This window comes from Plecotus auritus (genome assembly GCF_963455305.1).
Source record: "Plecotus auritus genome assembly, chromosome: 7".
Taxonomy (NCBI): domain Eukaryota; kingdom Metazoa; phylum Chordata; class Mammalia; order Chiroptera; family Vespertilionidae; genus Plecotus; species Plecotus auritus.
The window spans coordinates 40,682,328-40,701,689 of record NC_137774.1 but is presented as its reverse complement, the minus strand read 5'-3'; the positions used below and the strand labels follow the sequence as shown (position 1 = coordinate 40,701,689).

At 56.7% G+C, this 19,362-nt stretch overlaps 1 protein-coding gene across 1 annotated transcript; it reads left to right on the top strand.

Annotated features, from left to right (window-relative positions):
- Positions 1–1,481: 1,481 nt before the first annotated feature.
- P2RX1 (purinergic receptor P2X 1) lies at positions 1,482–16,657 on the top strand. The gene is made up of 12 exons (XM_080678622.1): positions 1,482–1,880; positions 11,060–11,207; positions 11,516–11,587; positions 12,013–12,082; positions 12,318–12,414; positions 12,708–12,788; positions 13,008–13,149; positions 13,781–13,908; positions 14,387–14,477; positions 14,890–14,955; positions 15,282–15,383; positions 15,493–16,657. Exons 1-12 carry the CDS (start codon positions 1,744–1,746, stop codon positions 15,556–15,558), a joined length of 1,200 nt encoding a protein of 399 aa, XP_080534748.1. The 5' UTR covers positions 1,482–1,743; the 3' UTR covers positions 15,559–16,657.
- Positions 16,658–19,362: the final 2,705 nt, after the last annotated feature.

Here is a 19,362-nt window from a genome sequence, read left to right as displayed (position 1 = left end):
GACAGGGGGACTGACCTGGGGTTCGGGATGGGGCCCCTTGCCGTCCAGAAAGTGGCTCTGCTCAGACAGGCAGCTGGGGTTCCCAGCCCGGGCCTGGCTCCTTGCCCAGAGCAATTTCCCGGCTCAAGGCCTGCCAGGAAGAAGACTCCTATCAGCCTTCAGGCTGAGGCAGCTCGGACTTGGGGTACACAGTGGCTCTGAGGACACCCAGCCTCACCTCCCAGCTTCCACTGAGGGAGCCCTGGGGACATTCAGGGACAGGCAGCCGGGATTGCAGGCTGGCCAGGGAGGCTTTCTTGCTTCCAGCTGGGTCCTGCAGCACAGTCCAGGGTGAGCCTGGGCAACTCACTTGTCCTCTCTGAGCTCCTCTTTCTTTGTTTCTTTTTCTTAAAATTTGTATTTATTAACGTTAGAGAGAGAGGAAGACCCATTTGTTGTTTCACTTATTTATACAATCATGGGTCCTGCAGGGAATTGAACCAGCAACACTTCGATGCCCAGGATGATGCCCAACCAACCGAGCTCACTGGCCAGGGCAGTTCCACTTTCTTTATCTGCAACAAGAGGTGGGGGTTGAGGAAGGCCTCCAGTTCTAAGGACTCTGAGAGCTAACAGGGATCCCCACCCTATCCCAATCCTGGGGGCCCCTGCCTTCGGGGCCTGCATTGGGGTTAAGGGCAGGAGCTGAAGAGGGGCTGCACCCCAAGCGCAATAGTGGCCTCAAGCTCTCTGAACTCAGTGTTACCAGGACACACCCCCCCCAGGGAAATCCCGTTATGGTCCCCATTTCTCAGATAAGGAAGCAGGCTCAGAGAGGACGGGCAAGTCACCCAAGCCCCCAGGCAGCAAGTGGCAGAGCCAGGGATGGTAACCGAGCCCGTTTGATGCCAGGCTTTCTCGCTGAGTCTCAGGGCGCCCATGGCGATGTGCACCAGATGTGGCCCTCGCCTGGCCTGGCCCCTGCCCCCCTCTGCTCATCTGGGAGGTGGAGGTGTGACCGGGGCAGGACAGACGGTGGAAGAGGACAGGGGTGGAGATGCCAGCCTGACGCTGAGGGTGACTGGGCCAGGCCAGGCTTGACGCAGGGATGGTGGATGGGTAGCCGAGGACAGGGTTGGGGGTCCTGCTGTGGGCGCAGGAAGTGTCAGGCAGCTGGACCGAAAGCGGCCTTCCTTCCTCTTCTGCGGTCCTGGCTGTAGGCCCCCGGGGCTGAAGGTGGGGAGGATGTTTGGCTATGGGGATGGGTCCCTGGTATGGGGAGGGCTCCAGCCTGCAGCCACTCCACCCAGCCCTGGCCTGAGCCCCTGGTGCTGTTCCGCCATGCTTGCGGGGGGCTGACAGCTTATCTTCGCCTTGTGATGGGTAGCCGTGGTTTCCTGCCAACAGCTTCTGTTTCCGGAGGCCAGCAGGGCGCAGGCGGAGCCGGGGTGGAGCCAGCAGGGGCAGCGCCGGGCCTGGGTGACCCTGCCAGCTCCGCCCCCGTCCATCTTTGGGAATTTATTTGTCCACAGGCTCGGCTGTCCCTCAGTCCATTGCCTGCCAGGGACCCAAAGCTGCTCTGGTCACCCAAGGGTCCTCCCTCCCAACCCAAGTGCCTGCAACTGACCTCTGACTCCTGACCTCTGGCCCCACCTGCCCTGGGTCGGGGCGGGGAAGCCCCTGGAAACCACTGTAGACGTGGTGGTTGCGCACCCAGAGAGCGAAGGCTGCGCAGGGCTCGGCTCTCGCCCCGCCGGGCCCACCATGGCGCGGCGGCTGCAGGATGAGCTGGCCGCCTTCTTCTTTGAGTATGACACCCCCCGCATGGTGCTCGTGCGCAACAAGAAGGTGGGCATCATCTTCCGTCTGATCCAGTTCGTGGTTCTGGTCTACGTTGTTGGGTGAGTCTGGGCCCCTCCCTGCTGCCCTCTGATGCCAGGCCTCTAGGTTCTGGGATGCCCCCAGGACCCCAAGGAGCCCCTCTTTCTTTCCACTGGTTGTCATCCTTCTGGACAGACCCTGGGGCTGGTGAGAAAGAATGGGAGCCAGTAACACCCTGGCGGGATGAAGACACTGAGTGAGGCACAGAGGGGGAACCCCGTCCCCACCAGTCCTGGGTCACCTGGGCAACGAGGGCAAACCCTCTGGATTCTGTGGAACAGACTTGCTAGGACCGGTTCCCTGAAGTGTTGAGTGGCTTCCGGGGCCAGGGCCCTGTGAGCCGCAGCCAGGGTCCCTCTACCTCTGACCCCATAGCTGAGCCAGGCCGTCCTGAGGCAGAGCCACTCCCCACCTGACAGGCCCAGCTCCCACCGGCCCTGCCTAAACGAGAGGTACCCTGGAGTATTTGAGAACACCTGTGCCTTAATGGGGGCATTTCAGCAAAGGTTGGAGGTCATTCTGGCCCCAGGGATGACAGCTCCTTTCTGGGCCTCTTGGGCTTGTCCCATCGTCCCAGGAGTTCAGGGAGGGAAGCAGGGGGAGCCTCCCCTGCAGCCTGGATGTTCCAGGGACTGTGCATAGCCATCTTCCCAAAATCAGTCTGGCTGCCCTGGGAGCCAAGGCCGGCCTGGCAGGAGCTTGCACACATGTGTGCTTGTGTGAACACACGTGTGTGTGTGGTGTGTGGATGCATGTGTCGTACCCAGAGCTCAGTGTGGGTACATGTGCGCTCATGTGTCAGTGTGTGCCCAATGGGTGTGTCTGCTGGGTATGTGCCCAATGGGTGTGTCTGCTGGGTGTGTCCCTGGGGCTGGGTGCCCACCTGTGCATGCCCTGTGGGAGGTGGCTGGGTGCCTGGTGCATGTGCCTCTGATTGGGGGGGGCATCATGTCCACTCACAGTAAATCTTCAGAGGGCTCCGAGGGGAGCTCAGCCCCTGCTGGGGAGTCTGGGGGCACCTGGCAGCCTCAGCCTGACTTTGCTGTGTGGTCCCGAGGGCCCTGCCCCTCTGGTCTCCGTGTCCCCATTTTTGCTATGGGACCAAACCAGGACTGCTGACTGGAGCCCAGGAAGCTTAAGAGTCCTGTTCCCCCAGGGCCTCTGGCATCCAACAGCCTTCCCTCTGCCCCACCTGGACCCCAAGGCCTGAGAGCAGTCAAGTGCAGCCAGGGCTGGTGAAGGACACCTTCCGGCTCCTCTCTCCTGTTCACAAACCAGTTTGACATCTGCAATGTCATTTGAGCTTGTGAGGGAAATCAGGGCTCAGAGAGGAGCAGTGGGGTTTCTGGTCACAGGCAAGTCCCTGTTAGAGCTGAGGCCTCCTGACCCCCTGCTTCTCCGTTCCCACCTCACAAGGGCCCCTTTCTAACGGGGCACTGATGGCGTGCTACCTGGCACAAGATGGGCCTGAACATCCACCCTCCAGGGAGGAAAGCGGTGGCTTGCCCACCCCTCACCTGGAGGTGGGGGGAATGCTGTCCTCTGTGGCCCTGTGGCTCCCCGTGTCTGCTCTAGGTCAGCACTGGGAGCAGCGCCAGGGCCGTCTGGTCGCGACTGTCAGAGGGAAAGGGACAGTCCTCCCACCCACCTCCCCCCCCCCCACACACACACACCCCATCCCCGGTGCAGCGTATGCCTCAAGCCACCCTTCGGTCCTGAACACAGACCTCCAGTGATGGGGCCTCACTACCTCCCTCCCCCCTTCCACCCTCCTAAGACAGTCAACTCTGTTTCCAAATAGGTGTGGCCTCCTCAGCATCAGTGAGGCTCGGAGACACTGAGTGATTTAGCCTGGACCTCACGGCTAGAAAGGGCTGAACCAGGACATGAATCCAACTGTGTGGCTCCAAAGTCGGCCTTGATATCCTGGAAGGGAAACCCACTCAGGGACGGGGACTGACCACCCGAGTCACAGAGCAGAGCAGGAAGGCAGGGTCCCTCCAACACCCCTCAGCCCCACCCTCAAGTCTAGAAGTCTATCCTTCCACCCCTGCTTGGGCTGGGACTCCTGCTGTCTCTGGCACCCTCGTCTGGCCACTGCTCACAGCTGCAGACTGAAACCAGCCTGGATTTGGTTTTACTCTCAGTCTTCAATTTCCCAACTGTCCCAGGGAGCTGGGGTGGGGAAAACGCTTCTAAAGGCATGCACAGAGGTTCAACAATTTCTCTCTCCTGAGGAAGGATGGCCTTTCTTCAATTAGACACACACACACACACACACACACACACACACACACACACACCTCTTTCCAAGGCCCCTGTCTGTCAGTGTCTGGTCTTGAGGGTGTTGTAGGAGAAATTCCAGGCTCCCGGACACCAGAGACAGGGACACAGCCCGGGTGGGGGATGAGCAGCCACAGAGACAGAACTGGACAGAGGGACATTGGAGGACAGCCACTCAGATGAAGAGAGAGGCTCTGAGACTTAGAAACGGAGAGAGTTACTGAGACAGGCAGGGAGGCTGAGGTGCTGAGAAGCTGACCGGGTGCCGAGGAGGGGAACTGAGGCTGTGTTCTCTACCCGGCACACTGCTCTGGGAAGCCCAGGGCAGGAGGAGGGAGCAGGTGGGCCTGAGGCCCCGACAGGCTGTGCAAAGACTTTTTTTGGCTCAAATTATAGTGGTTAATTCGTAGTGGCATTTCTCCTGGGCAGCAATGAGCTCTCCATAACTGGAGGTGTGCAGGCAGTGGGGCTGCCGTCCACGATCTAGCAGGCCCATAAAAGGGTGTGCTGAGACATGGCCCTGCCTGGGGTGTTCTGGTCAAGTAGGGAGAAAGATCTTTCTGGAGCACACAGGAGAGTCCAAGGGGACTTGTGAATGCTGCTTGGGGAGGGGAGCATGGAAGGCTTCCTGGAGGAGGTGACGCAGTGGTGGAACCAACCTTGAACTTTTCCTCAGGACCCCCTGGGCCTCTTCTCACTTCAGTCCTCACCCCTTCCCTGTGCACCCACATACAGCTCTTGAATCAAGCGCTCCTGAGACCTCCAAATGGATCCTGGAGCACACCAACTAGGGATGAGAGCAGATACAAATTCATACTGGGAGAAATGTATCTGAAGACATTTCTTTTTTGTTGTTAATCCTTACCCAAGGATATTTTTTCTATTGGTTTTTAGAGAGAGTGGAAGGGAAGGAGTGGGGAGAAAGAGAGAAAGGTGTGAAGAGGCAGCAGTGATGAGGTTGCCTCCTGCACACGCCCTGACCCAGACTGGAATCGGGTCTGCAACCCAGGTGTATGCCCTTGACCAGGAATCAAACCTGGACCCTTTGGTCTGAGGGCCAACGCTCTAACCGGCCAGGGCTGAAGACATTTCTGCAGCATCTTTTCCATGCCTGGTGCTGTGTCGGGCTTCATGGGACAGAGGTGGGGTTAAGGTAGGCAGAGGGAGAACAAGGAGATGAGGATGAATTAGCCAGAACTCCTTTGGTTCATAGAGACAGAAACTGATCAAACTGCATTTATGTAACTGAGAAATCGATGCAGGCTTCAGGCCTGCCTGGATCCTCCATGGAGGCCACAGGAGGAGCAAGCTCCACCTCTCTCATCCAGGAGACGAGGAGTTCAGGCTGGTCCCATCTGGGCTCTCCAGTGAAGCTAGCCAGGACCTAGCTCCCTCTGCCCCCGGCTCTGCTCCCCTCCGGCAGGCTTCATCCTCAGGCTGGCTCTCTGTCCTCAGGTGACAAAATGGCCCCCAGCAACTCGGAGCTGACATCCCACCAGCTTAGCCTCCCCTGGGGCACAAGAACATCTCCTTCCCCGGAGTTCCAGCAGAAGTCCTGGGTCCAACGCTTCCTGGCCCAGGTTGGGTCATGAACCCAGCTCAGAACCAATCACTGTGGCCAAGCGAGTGAATGCCCTGATTGGTGGAGCCTGGCTGTGTGCCCGCCTCATCCAAGCAGGACTGCTGGGAAGTGTGATCAAAGGTCCTGGGCCAGCACAAAAGGAGCCAAGGCAGCCCTGGCCAGTGTTGCTCAGGAGCTGGAGTGTCAGCTGGAGGACCGAAGGGTCTGGGGCTTGATTCCCAGTAAAGGGCACCTACCTCAGTTGCAGGTTCGATCCCTGGCCCCAGTTGGGGTGTGATCAGGGAGTCAGGAGGCAACCAATAGATGTTTCTCTCCTCTCTCTCCCTCTCCCCGCCCCCCCCCCCCTCTCTCTCCCTTCCCGTCTCCTACCTCCCTTTCATTCTCTCTAAAAAATTAATGGAAAAAATATCCTCAGATGAGGATTTAAAAAATAATAATAAAGAAAGGAGCCAAGGGAGAGGAAATGAAGGAATGAGCGGGGCCACTGGCTCAGGCCTCTGAACCTGGCTGAGCAACGTGGGCTTTCTCCTGCAGGCAGCTTTCTGGAAGGGGAAGGCCTGGGGCAGGCAGGTGCTGGGATGGGAGCTGGGAGGAGCTGGGCGGATGCTGGAGGCCAGAGGCAGGACACCTATGAAGAGGCAGCAGTGATGAGAGGATGAGGCCAAGGCAGAAGCAGTGAGTATGGATGTCAGAGGTCATCACCCTGGCAGGCCCCACACCAGGGTGGCCACACTCAGCTCCTGCCCCGCGCTGCTCAGCTCCTGCCCCTCGCTGCTCAGCTCCTGCCCCTCGCTGCTGCAGGGGGCATGTGCCCAGCACGGCCAGAGTTTCCAACTTCTTAGGAGCAGTGGGAAACTGGAACTTATGGATGAAAGGAACCTCTTTATTTTCAGAGGTTGGAAACTCATTCAAAAAATTAAAAACCAATTATCAGTGTGACTTGTCTGTAGGCTGCATGCTGATCAGTCTCTGAGCCCCAGCGCGGGCCCCAGCTCTGAACTCAGCCCCTTCCTGGCTCAGAGTCTGCTCTGCCCCGTAGCTCATGTGAGGTCTGGTCAGTTCCTGCCTCTGGCTGAGCTACACCCTGCCCTCCCAGCCCCAAGCCAGAGCTGCCCCAGCATCCGCCCAGCTCCTCCCAGCTCCCACAACAAACCCCTCTGGCCCTTAGAGGAAAGCCACAGGAGGCCAGGAGAGACCAAAGAATGGGCATGAAGGACAGGAAAGGCGGAAGGATGATGCCCGGGTTTTGGGCCTGGGGACGGGGCAGCAGAGGAGCAAGTTCTGTGGACACATGAGGCATTCTAGTTGGTCCTGTTGAATTTTTACTTTGAGAGATAATTCACATGCTGTCACATTCACCATTTTAAACTATACCATTTGGTGGGTTTTAGCGTAATCACGAATTTGTGCAACCATCATCACTAATTCCAGACATTTTCGCTATTCAAAACAAACAAACAAACAACAACAAACCCTCTCCCCGCCTTGTGCTCCTTAGCAATCACTCTCCTCTCCCCTCCCATGCTCCCCTCCCCTCCCATGCTCCCTTGCCTATCCTGGACATTTCACAGAAGTAAAGTCATACAACGTGTGGTCTTTTGTGCTGGCTTTTTCCACCTCGCACACCGTCTGTGAGGCCCGTCCAGGTTGTAGGGTGTATCGGTACTTCCTTCCCTTCTGTGGCTGAATGAGATTCCACGGTCAGTGCGGGTACACCCCATGTTGTTTATCCACTCGTTGGTTCAACAACATCTGGGTTGTTTCCACATTGTTTCTCATGAAGAATGTTGCTGTGAACATTTGTGTGCATATTTTTACATGGACATACATTGTCAGGATACCTATAAATGGAATCGTTGGGTCAAATGGAAATTCCATGTCTAACTTTATGAGGAAAAGCTGACTTTTCCAAAGGGTCAGCTTAGGTTGGAGGTACCTGTGGGGTGTCTGGGGTGGGGCCGGGGCAGAGGGGAGGAATGTGTGTCGCCCAGCAGTGAGTGCAGACTTTTGGGTTGTTTTGTTCACTTATGCATTTTTAGTGTCTAGAAAAGTGCTTGGCTCATAGTAGGGCAGGGGTGGGGAACCTTCTCCTGCCAAGGGCCATGTGGACATTTACAGCATCATTCGGGGCCATGCAAAATTATCCACGTAAAAATAAGCCTGCTATAATTGGTCAAACATTTAATTAGCTTACCCCTAATGCCTTGGCAGGGCCAGACCAAATGATTTCGTGGGCCTTATATGGCCCTAGGGCCTGACGTTCCCCCTGTAATAGGGGCTGGATAAATAAATATTTGTTGAATGACAAATGAATGCGTGGAATTGAATTTCAGGAGAGAGTAAACAAGTGGAGGCAGGAACCCTGATGCACAATGGGTCTATAATAGCTCACACGGGGTTCTGCCTGGGCTGGGGATGGAGGCCAGGCTGATGGTGCAGATGGACATTTAAAGAATTAGTGAAAGAAGAGTAGGGACCGTGAAAACAGGAGACTGACTTACTATGTGCCTATGCATGCTAATTCATTTAATGGGAACTCATGGGATCCCCAAACAATCACCTTCACTCCTTCCAGGGGCCCAGCCAGTGCTCCTGCGTGGCCGGGCCCTGCTTGTATTTGCTGAATGAACTGTCTTTGTGGGAGGTGTCACCACCTCCGTTTTACTGAGAAAGCCAGAGCTCAGAGAGGGTTTGTCTCTAGCCAGAAGCCATGCAGCGGTGAGTGGCAGAGCTGATGCCTAAACCTCGGCATCATGTGGCCATGAGCGGCCACTGGAGGAGAGAGATAGGGTTTTGCTGAGAATGAAGTGGGTAGAATGGGAAAGAGAACTTCTGGAAGGGGAGGGACTTCAAAAACTGCTGGTGTTTTGGGCATTAGGTGCCCATGGTGGCTTCCCAGAGTGGTGACAGCAAGGCTGGGTCCGGCTTTGGAGGAGTGGGCCTGGCACTGTGGTCATTCTATTGCTATCAGAACTCAGGTCACAGATGCCAGATTTTATCTTTCCCATTGACCCCCAGGACTGAAAGCCCCCAGGGCACAAAACCAAGGGTGGCTGCACCAGCCCCAGCGTGCAGCCTCCTGTGCCTCTGCTTCCTCCCCAACCCCCGCACTTCTGGTTCCTGGCCGACACCTGATGCTCAGTGGAGGGGCAGAGTCCTGGGCTGCGGGCCCTGAGCCTGGGTCTCCCTCTGACTTGGGAGAGATGCTTCCCAGGCCTCCATTTTCTCATCTATATTGTGAGGAGGCGGTGTGGGGCAAAGAGAGAATTGCTGCTGGACACTGGGGGTCGGGGGTGCCCAGAGAGAGGCCAGAGACCTCCTCTGCATCTTGGGCATGAAGCCAGAGGCCATCCTGGAAGAAGAAACCGAAGGAGGGCGGTGCATAGGTGATGCCCACTCTTCCTGAAGGGGCTGGAGGCAGTGAGACAGGTTCAGGACACAGAATTGGAGGCCTTTGTCATGTCTTACCTGTTGCCTCCTGGGACCTGCAGGGGGCAGCAGTGACCCTGCTTAGGCATGGGGTTGGGGAGGGGTGGCTTGGCTCCAGTGCCAGGCAGGGCGAGGGGCTTGCAGAAAGGAATGGACTATGGGAGGTGAGAGGAGGACATTGGTGGGCTGCCTTCCTGGGGCCTGGATCAGGGAGCCAGCTCCTAGAGAGCTAGCAGTGACTCTGGGACTAAGAGGCCTGGAGAATTCCATTACCGGGCATGGGAGAGGGGCTTTGAGCTCTGCTTGGACAGGTAGACTGAGGGTAGAGTGAGGGGTGAAGGGGGCATAAATAGACCTGCCCAATCAGACCTGCCCATAGGTGCGCTCACAGATTTGTCCTGGGGATACAAAGCCACAAACTCTGATGGGCACCATGGCCACACACACACACACACACACACACACACACACACACAGGAATCTGAGGAAGAGAACCACGCTCCGAATAGAAGTGTTTCCAGGACTGTCGGTTGTAAACAACAGAAACCAAAACCAAACTGGCTTACATAAAGGAAGGGGATTTATTAGCTCATCTATAATAATAAAAGTGTAATATGCTAATTAGACTGGACATCCTTCTGGATGACCTTCCGGATGAAGCTGGGGCTGCGAGGGAAGCCCTGGTCCCGGGTGCCAGAGGGAAGCCGGTGCCGGCAGCCGGGGAAGGAAGGCCTACTCTTGCACGAATTTCATGCATCGGGCCTCTAGTGTAACTGAAAAGTCCAGAAGTAGATTTCTCATGCTTTAGGTATGGCTGGGTCCAGGTGCTAAAACAACATGGTAGGAGTCTGCCACCCCCCATTTCCTGGCCTGGCTTTCTCTAAGTTGGCTTCATTCTCACACTTGCTCTGTGAGGTAGCAAAGATAATTCACCATAGTTTTGATCTTGGAGCCACCTTGCTTAGCAGAGAGGATGTCTTTCCCCCAATAATTCCAAGAAAAATCCTGGCCTCCCTGCTGGAACTTCCAGGTCATGTGCTCATCCTTAGACCCATCACTGTTGCTAGGGTGATGGATCATTGATTGGCAAGCCTTGCTCATGTGCCTACCCCTGGGGCTAAGAGGGAGGTGGGCCCCGCTGAACCTACCAGATTGAAAGTGGAGAATGCATAGGAATAGGGATTCTCAATGCTGGGAAGAGAAGGCCAGGATTCCCCAGGAAAGCTGGGAGGCCTCCAGCCTGAGCCACTCCCACAAGGGCTGTGACTGGGGGCCAGAGGCTGCCAAGCGTTCAGTGTTATGCTCTGCTGTCTTTCTGTGGGAGGACCTCAGGGAGGAAGGAGAACTCTCATGAGGACTGGGATTCAAGATGCTTGGCTTTTAGGCACCAGCAAATTCTGCTCTTGGAAAAGAACCTGACAGAGTCCTTCAGTGGGTCTCCTCCTCGGGAATTAGTATTTTCAGAATGAAAAGAATGGTGGAACCTCAGGCACTCGCAGGGGAGGGAGGGTGGGAAGGAGGCAGTAGTTCTCCTGCCTCCAGCCCAAGGTGTAGCTTTAGGAGCAGAGAGTGGCTCAGAAACGCATCTTTTTAAAAATATATTTTTATTGATTTCAGAGAGGAAGGGAGAGGGAGAGAGAGATAGAAACATCAATGATGAGAGAATCATTGATCAGCTGCCTCCCAAACACCCCACACTGGGGATTGAGGAGCCCGCAACCCAAGCATGTGCCCTGACCGGGAATCGAACCATGACCTCCTGGTTCATAGGTTGACGCTCAGCCACTGAGCCACGCCGGCCAGGCAGAAATGCATCTTGAGAGGCAAAGGGAAAGGACTTGGCCTGTCCAGCTGGTGCCAGCACATGACATCCTTGAGTGACCCCTTTGCTCCCACTCTCTGTAGGTGGGTCTTTGTCTATGAGAAGGGCTACCAGACCTCGAGTGGCCTCATCAGCAGCGTGTCTGTGAAGCTCAAGGGTCTGGCTGTGACACAGCTCCCGGGCCTGGGCCCCCAGGTCTGGGACGTGGCTGACTACGTCTTCCCAGCCCAGGTGAGCTGACTCAGGGATGCACCTTCCACCCAGAAGTCCTGGCTCAGAGCTGGGTTGGGCTCCCTCCCACCTCCCTGTGGGACCAGTCAGCTCCTACCTCTCTTGGGCTTCAGTTTCCCTAACTGTGGATGAAGGGCACACGCAGCCTGCTCATATCACCGCACGCTGACTCGGGGGCGGGGGTAGGGGGGCCGGGGCGTGCAGGGAATGGAGGATTGTGCTGCGTGCCGTGTGGGTGCTAGGAGCTGCTGGGCAGTGCTTGTCTTGGGGCTGTTCTCCCAGCTCAGAGCCCTGCTTCTCACTTCCAGGGCGACAGCTCCTTCGTGGTCATGACCAATTTCATCGTGACCCCCCATCAGGCCCAAGGATACTGTGCAGAGGTGAGGCTGCCGACCACCCTCCTCCTTCACCCCAAGGGGAAAGTCACAAGGAAGAGGCACTGGAGGTGAAGCTGGGGAGGCTTCCTGCGGGGGCCACAGTGGTGGGATCTCAGGCGTAGATTCACACAGAGTAACAGGCCACCTTTGACCCTGCCGGGGGCTTCCCTCCCAGCTACGTGCCAAGCAGGATGCTGAGCCTCTATGCCTATGCCGGCCCAACCACAAGCCCCCACCTTCCCACCCCTGCCAGCTGACATCAGCAGCTGGGCCTGAGCCCCGAGGGGGGATGGAGGCCTTCAGCAAGGGTCACCCCAAAGGTACCTGAGACTCTGCCCCACGCCCTCCCTAGGGCCCTGGGGGCGGGAGGGGCTCTTCTCAGGGTCCCAGCCAAGGGGCCTGGAGCCAGTAGCTCTCCCCTCCCCCAGCATCCGGAAGGGGGCACGTGCAAGGACGACAGTGGCTGCACTCCAGGGAAGGCGGAAAGGAAGGCCCAAGGTAAGGAGCCTCCTCCTGTCCCTCCTCAGCCCCTTCCAGCTCCAGGCCTCCCCCACCAGGACGCCCTTTCTGCCCTCTCCCCTCCAGCCATCCTGACCTGTCCCAGACCCAGCTACACTTCTGTCGTCAGGCTTCTGCTTTTGGGAGCCTCATCCATGGGGAGTCCTAGGGAGGGAGCCTGGGGGGGTCTCCCCTGCTCCCCCAGCTGCACTCAGGACTTTCTCCCTTTCTCCAGGCATCCGCACAGGCAAGTGTGTGGCCTTCAATAACACCGTGAAGACGTGTGAGATCTTTGGCTGGTGCCCTGTGGAAGTAGATGATAGCATCCCACGGTAACGCCTGCTCCTTCCAGGGAGCTGGGAGCAGGATCCCTGAACCCAGACAGAGGGGCATCTGTACTCTTCAAAGGACCAGGCCCCCTTCTTCCAACCCTACCCTCTCTCCATCTGTGCAGCCCAGGCCAAAGATCCCCTTGGCCCCTGGCCAAAGGGCCGGAGAGTCCACCATTACAGCACCCCACCCCAAACCACAGGAGGGCGCACCCCACACACACACCTTGCCAATCTCTGCTGGGTGCATGGGGGACTGCTGGGGAGGGGTGGTGAGTAGGTGTGGTCTCCTTTAGCCCTGCCCTTCTCCGAGAGGCCGAGAACTTCACTCTCTTCATCAAGAACAGCATCAGCTTTCCACGCTTCGAGGTCAACAGGTTCGTGGGAAAGCGGGCGATAGGCAGGTAGCTCCAGGAGGCTGCAGCTGCTGGCCTCCGCTGCCTGTCACCCCTGCTCCTGCTGCTTCTTCTCTGGGCCCCTGGGGTGGGCCGTGTAGAGAGCATTTCTGGGGCCCATGAGGGATCCGCAGAGCTTCGGGGCATGGTGGGCACCACCCAGCTGGCACACTGCTGCTGCCAATGCCCTCTGCCGCATAGGCGCAACCTGGTGGACGAGGTGAATGCCACCTACCTGAAGAGGTGCCTCTACCACAAGATCTCACACCCGCTGTGCCCTGTCTTCCATCTCGGCTATGTGGCGCGTGAGTCGGGACAGAGTTTCAGCACCCTGGCCGAGAAGGTATTATGCCAGGCGAGTGGGGAGGGCTGGGCCCCAGATAGTCAAGCCAATCAAGGCTTTTCAGGCCCATTTAATCCGCCTCCAGCCTCCCTGTGTGGGTTGAGTATAATGGGTTTATCCTCTAATGTTGGGGAGGCAGGGTCAGGCCTGTCTCCTCAGCAGGGCCTGGAGTGGAATGGCACAGAGGAGGTGCCCAGAATGAATGGGCATGGACAGATGTTGTCGTCTGGGTGTCTGCTGAGGTCCCACTGTTTTTAAAATAGCAGATAAAAGCAGCTCAAATCCCATGGCCCATGGCCCTGAGAAACCCTGGGAATTCCAAAGGGCCAGCTCCATGTGGTCACCTGTGTTCGGAGAGAAGCATGAGAAAGAGCCAGTCTTGTGGGAAACTGGGGGAACTGCTGTGCAAAGGCCCCAAAGTGGGGAAAACTCGGTGTATTCTAGAAACGCAGAAAGCTGGAGTGTGGTGGGCGGGAGGCAGGGCCAGAGAGGGTGACAGGTTTGACACGGAAGCAGGTTCTCAGCATCTCTTGTCAAGCCCAAGCATGTTCCCTCTTCAAGAGGCTGCGGCACAGCTGCAAGGCAGTGTCCTGCCCTGAAACCCCAGAGCTTAACGCCTGTGTCCCGGCAGGGGGGGGTGATAGGCATCACCATCGACTGGAACTGCGACCTGGACTGGCATGTGCGGCACTGCAAACCCGTCTACGAGTTCCACGGGCTCTATGAAGAGAAGAACCTGTCTCAAGGCTTCAACTTCAGGTGCCTGCCGGGCCCCCGGGACACCTTCCCTCGGGGTCCTGAGGGCTTTTCTGTTCCCAGAACCCTCAGGGCCAAGCAAGTGTCCCCGGGAGGGGAGCCCAGGAGCCCAGGTAGCTCCTGTCATCCGGGGGTTGACCACACAGGGAGCCAGCAGGGAGCAAGACCTTGGAGGCCTGAGCCCCTGCCCTGTTCTTGGTCCCCTGGAGGCCCACCTGGCCAGGACTGGCTGGGGAAATTGCTGCCCGCGGAGTCAGGGTGAGGGTGGAGTACAGCATTCCTGGCATGAGGCCTGGGATCCTGCCTGCGGCTCCCCCTCTCTATAATGTTGTGTGTGTGTGTGGGTGGGGGGGGACTATCCTCATGGGCCTCGAAGGGCCCCTGCATCCCTAATGCTCTGGGAACTCCCCACCTAGGATGCTGTGGGGAGTTCCCAGAGCATTAGGGAACATCCCCCCTGCAACCTCACTTCTTCCCCAAGGTTTGCCAGGTACTTTGTGGAGAATGGGACCAACCACCGGCATCTCTTCAAGGTGTTTGGGATTCGCTTCGACATCCTCGTGGACGGCAAGGTGAATGGCTGACAGTGTGAGGGGCAGCCAGAGACATGCTCTGGACCCTGTGAGTGCCTGTTGGGCCTCTGTGGTTACAGGCGACTGAAGGTGGGTGGGCTGCATTCGGCAGTTCTCCTAATAGCATATTGGCATGGGCACTGTTGAGGGTGGCCTTCCAGCTGTGACCACACATCCCGCACTATCTCCCTGGGTCCAGATAGGCAGAGCCAAGGTCAAAACCCAGGCTCCTGACCAGCCCCTGAGTCGCCATGTAGAGGCAGACCCTGGGCAGCAGGCAGTGGGCCAGATGACAGTGGAAGGGACACTGCCTGACCCCAGGCTTGGCCTTAGGGCTTCCGAGGAAGACCTTTCCAACTGGGCCCCTGCTGACTGCCAACCCTTCCTCCCCACACCCCGGGCCCCCCACCAGGCTGGGAAGTTTGACATCATCCCCACAATGACTACCATCGGCTCCGGGATTGGCATCTTTGGGGTGGTAAGTGCTGGGGACATGGGGTCACTGTGCTGGGGTCAGTCCCCCTCTTCCACATCTCAGTGGCAGCAACAAGTCTCTCACCCCATAACTTGACTGTGATTGTCCATCCTTACTGAGCCCACCCCCACCCTAGACACACAGTATGTCTGAAGAAACTGAGGCCCACAGTGGGGCAGGACCCAGGGGAGATGGGCAGTCTCGGTTCCCTGAGGGGCTTCAGGGCTCACCCGCCTCCAGGACCCCAGGTCTGGATAGGGCAGGATTCGGTCAGGGCCTCACAGATAGTAGGGATTCCCATGCTCTAGCCACCACCTTCCTGCCCCCAGGCCACGGTTCTCTGTGACCTGCTGCTGCTCCACATCCTGCCCAAGAGGCACTACTACAAGCAGAAGAAGTTCAAGTATGCGGAGGACATGGGGCCAGAGGCGGTAAGAGACGCCTCGAGTCAGGCCCTTCAGAGGCCTCGGCCCCTAAGTCTGCGGTGGGGAGTCAGCCGGTCCCCTGAGGCTGACTTTCATCCCCCCAATGCTCACACAGCGGGAGCGGGACCCCGCGGCCACCAGCTCCACCCTGGTCCTGCAGGAGAACATGAAGACGCCCTGACCTCAGCCCCCGCTCCTGACTGGACGCAGCCTGAGGCTTCAGGCGGGGCCCTGGTGGGGTCCCAGCCAGGGTAGAGCGGTCTCCCCTGGGGCTCACCTGCCCTCCCAGCCAGAAAGACACCAGTGTGCCAGCAGCTCAGGGTGGACACTGGGAGAGACCTGCGCAACTCTGAGCTCTGGCTCCACCTCTGCACCCCGCCAAGCGCACCTCACCAGCCTCAGCCTCTCTGGGCGTGGAGGAGGTGCGGGTGCTGGGTGGCCCTCGCACACTCCTCAGCTAGAGCTTCGTGCTTCTCTCTCTGGGTCCACATCCCACTCTCTAGGCCTGTGCTCTCCCATACGACACCCACTAGCCACCATGACTATTTAAATTAATTAAAATGGAATAAAATAAAAAGCAGTTCCTCAGACCAGCCACATGATAACCAGCAAGGAGACACGGGGCTGGTGGCTGCTGTATGAGACAGAACGGACATTTCAGCACCACAGAGAGTTCTCTGGGACAGCCCAGTTTCTCACTGGCTCAGATTTCCTTGGGAGCTTATCAGAACGTGCAGGCCCCTAGGTCAGCCCAGACCCCCTGCACCAGGATCTCCAAGGCGAGCAAACTCCCCAGGCCATTTTAAGGACCTTCGTTTAAAAGATTCCTGATCAGGAATCAGACTTAGCCTGGGCCTGCATCGCCTGGCAGGTACTGGTAGTGAGCAGGTGTGTGGTGTGCTCACAAGCCCCACAGTGTGTTGTGCACACGCCTTCATGTGCACACTCACCTGAATGCACACCCCCTTCTACCCACACTGTGTATTTGAACAGCTTGGGCCTTGCAAACACAACCATCTGATCACACCCACACCCCCAAGCACAGACACCTGGTCCATACCATGTCACCTCCGTGGGACATGCTTCTCCCACGTGTGTCAGGCCAGGACAGCCCTTCAGCCATGAATCCTTACTCAGCTACCTCTGGCCAGGTGGGAGCCTTGGCCAAACTCTGGGCTCCCTGCCTGTGGCCCAGCCCCAGCTCCCAAGGCCTGCCCTGCTCTGTCTGAACACAAGGTCTGGGGAATGCGAGGGGTGAGTACAATAAAAGGAATGAGGACAAACCTCTGCCTCTGTACTTTCTTCTCAGCCCTCTCTGAAGCCCATCTGTGCACTGTGGGTTGAGCTGAGTGATCTTTGAGGTCCTTCTGGATCTGTCGGTGGGTGATGGTGAGCTGACGCTTTGCCCTGAGACCAGCAGGGTCAGTGCTGGGGGTTAGCTCACCTCTATCCACGGGCCACTGTCCTGGCACAGCCCTGAACATTGGAGCTCTTCCCAACCCTCCACAAGCCCCTCCCCTGCATAGGAGGCCTGGCACTGGGACAAGCAGAGAACCAGGCTCATGAGGGGCCTCATGAAAGCAGAGGTGAGGAGGGGGCTGGCTGCCCCAGGAGGGAGAGCTGAGGGAACCCCAAAGAGGGGAGGAAGGTCATGAGTGAAGACAGTGTGGAAGGATTCTCCGGGGCCCTGCTGTGGGCATGGCCACTAGTCTGAACTTAGAACCACGCAGGGTCTCTGGGCACCCCCATCACCATGCTTTGTCTAGACCTGTGCCATCCAACAGGCCGATACAGTGGTCACCAACCCCATGTGGTCATTGAGGACTTGAAAGGTGGACAGTGCAACCAAGGAACAGAATGTTTTATTTTATCCACTTTTAATGAATTGAAATCACCACACATGGCTAGTGGCTACATCAGACAGGCTGGCAGGCCCTTGGCCTTCTGCCCTCTTCCCCAGCCAGGAACCAAACTTCAGATTTTATAACACAGGAACTCCCTCTTCTTTCCTCTGTTCCTTCTCCACCCCTACCTGCTTTTGCACCTCCTGCCCACTTCCCTCCCAGATGAGTAGAGGATTCCAACTTTGTATCCAACCCAATCCAGAGACCTCCCAGCAGAGGCCCCCTCTCCTCTCTCACTCCTGCCCTTGCTCCCCTCTCGTGTCCCCTCCCGCCCATGGCCCACGTTCCCCTGAAGCTAGCTCTGCCTGCCCTTCACTGCTACCTTTCCAGAAAGACCAGTTTCCCTTGTCCCACCCTCAGCAGTTGGCCTCCAGTCCCCGCCCCCACTTCTCTGAGATGAGATACCCGTGCCAAGTTACCAGCAGCATCTTTGTTGCCAAATCCAAGTAGACACTTCAGCTGTATCCTGCTTGGCCTGTCTGCCTCTGATACTGTTGACCAAGTCCTCCTTTATCGAAAGATTTCCTTCCAGCAGCTTCTAGGACCCACCCTCTCCTGATTTTCCAGTTAGCTTGGAGTGCAGGGAAAATACAGGTTTCAACTGCAGCTCTGGCATGGGTCACTGTGTGTCCTTGGGCAAGTTGCTTAAAACTCCAAGCCTCCTCTGTGTGTGTGTCAGGGATAATAATAGCCCCTACTCAGGTTGGGATAAGATAAGATATGAAAGTGCCTAGCACAGAGCCTGGCACACAGTAATGCTCTATCTTCTCTTTCAATAGTGGAAAGAGAAGATGACCCAGTTGTCCCCAGATATCTATTCTCTCTATAGTGAGTGATACAGCCCTTGGTTCTTGGCAGGATATGTGGCTGCCTAGAATGAAAGTTGCATTTCCCAACCTCCTCTTGCAGCTGTGTCTGGTCATGTGACTAAGTTTCAGCTAATGAAATATATGTGAAAGTGTCAAGTGACACCTTCTGGGAACTTTTCTGAAAAGCCAGCTGGTGCAAATCCTTTACCCTCTTCTTCTTCATCCTTGTCTTCATCCCACTACCTGGAATGTACATGTGATGGCTGGAGCTCTAGCCACCATCCTGTGCCATGAAGACAAGTGTCATACCAAAGGTTGCTGGAGCAGTGAGTGGAAAGAGCCATATCTGGAAGTCTGTGAAGCACATCTGACATACCAGCCCAGGACTGTCTTCCCTGAGGTTCTTATGTGGGATTTCTGTTACTTAAGTCAAAACTGGTACAGAAATCTTTCCTCCTTAAAAGTGAATGTTCTGGCCCTAGCTGGTTTGGCTCAGTAGATAGAAAGTCAGCCTGCGGACTGATGGGTCCCGGTTTGATTCCGGTCAAGGCCACATGCCTGGGTTGCGGGCTTGATCCCCAGTAGGGGGCATGCACAAGGCAGCTGATCTCATCGCTGATGTTTCTATCTCTCCCTCTCCCTTCCTCTCTGAAATAAATAAATATATATATTTTAAAAAGTGAATATTCTGTCCTTGGACCCTGCTTTATTTGCTCTGAGTTATCTCACCTTTTCCCATTGCTCTACTTACAACTATGGATCCTTTCAGACAAATTCCAAAACTGTCTGCTGGCCCAGCCCTCTTTCCTGAACTCCAACCCCACATCCCTAATTACCATACCTAATTAGTTATTCATTTGACAAACATCTTTTGAGTGCTGCCTGAATCAGGCACAGCCCTGCCCTCATGAAGCTCCCAGTCCAAATGGGGAACAGGTAGATAAACAGATGCTCATACAAGGAAGTCCCTAGCAGGGGCTGGTAACCCACACTGGACACTGGGTGGTGAGGAGGTCAGAGGGAAGGGTTCCTGACAGAGGGGTATTGAAATGAGTTAGGCAGATGGTTAGGACTGAGGTCATGGAGGGCTTGACTGAACCTATTGGGATATTGGTGAGCCATGGACAATTCCTAAGCGGGAGCTGACTAGTTGGATTTGTGTTTCTGAGAGAGGTCTCCGGCTGCCAGGTGGAGAAAGGCTACTGGGGTGGGGTGGTAAGACTGGACAGGGGTGGGAGGCTAATGAGGAGGCTGCTGCAGCAATCCAGGTGC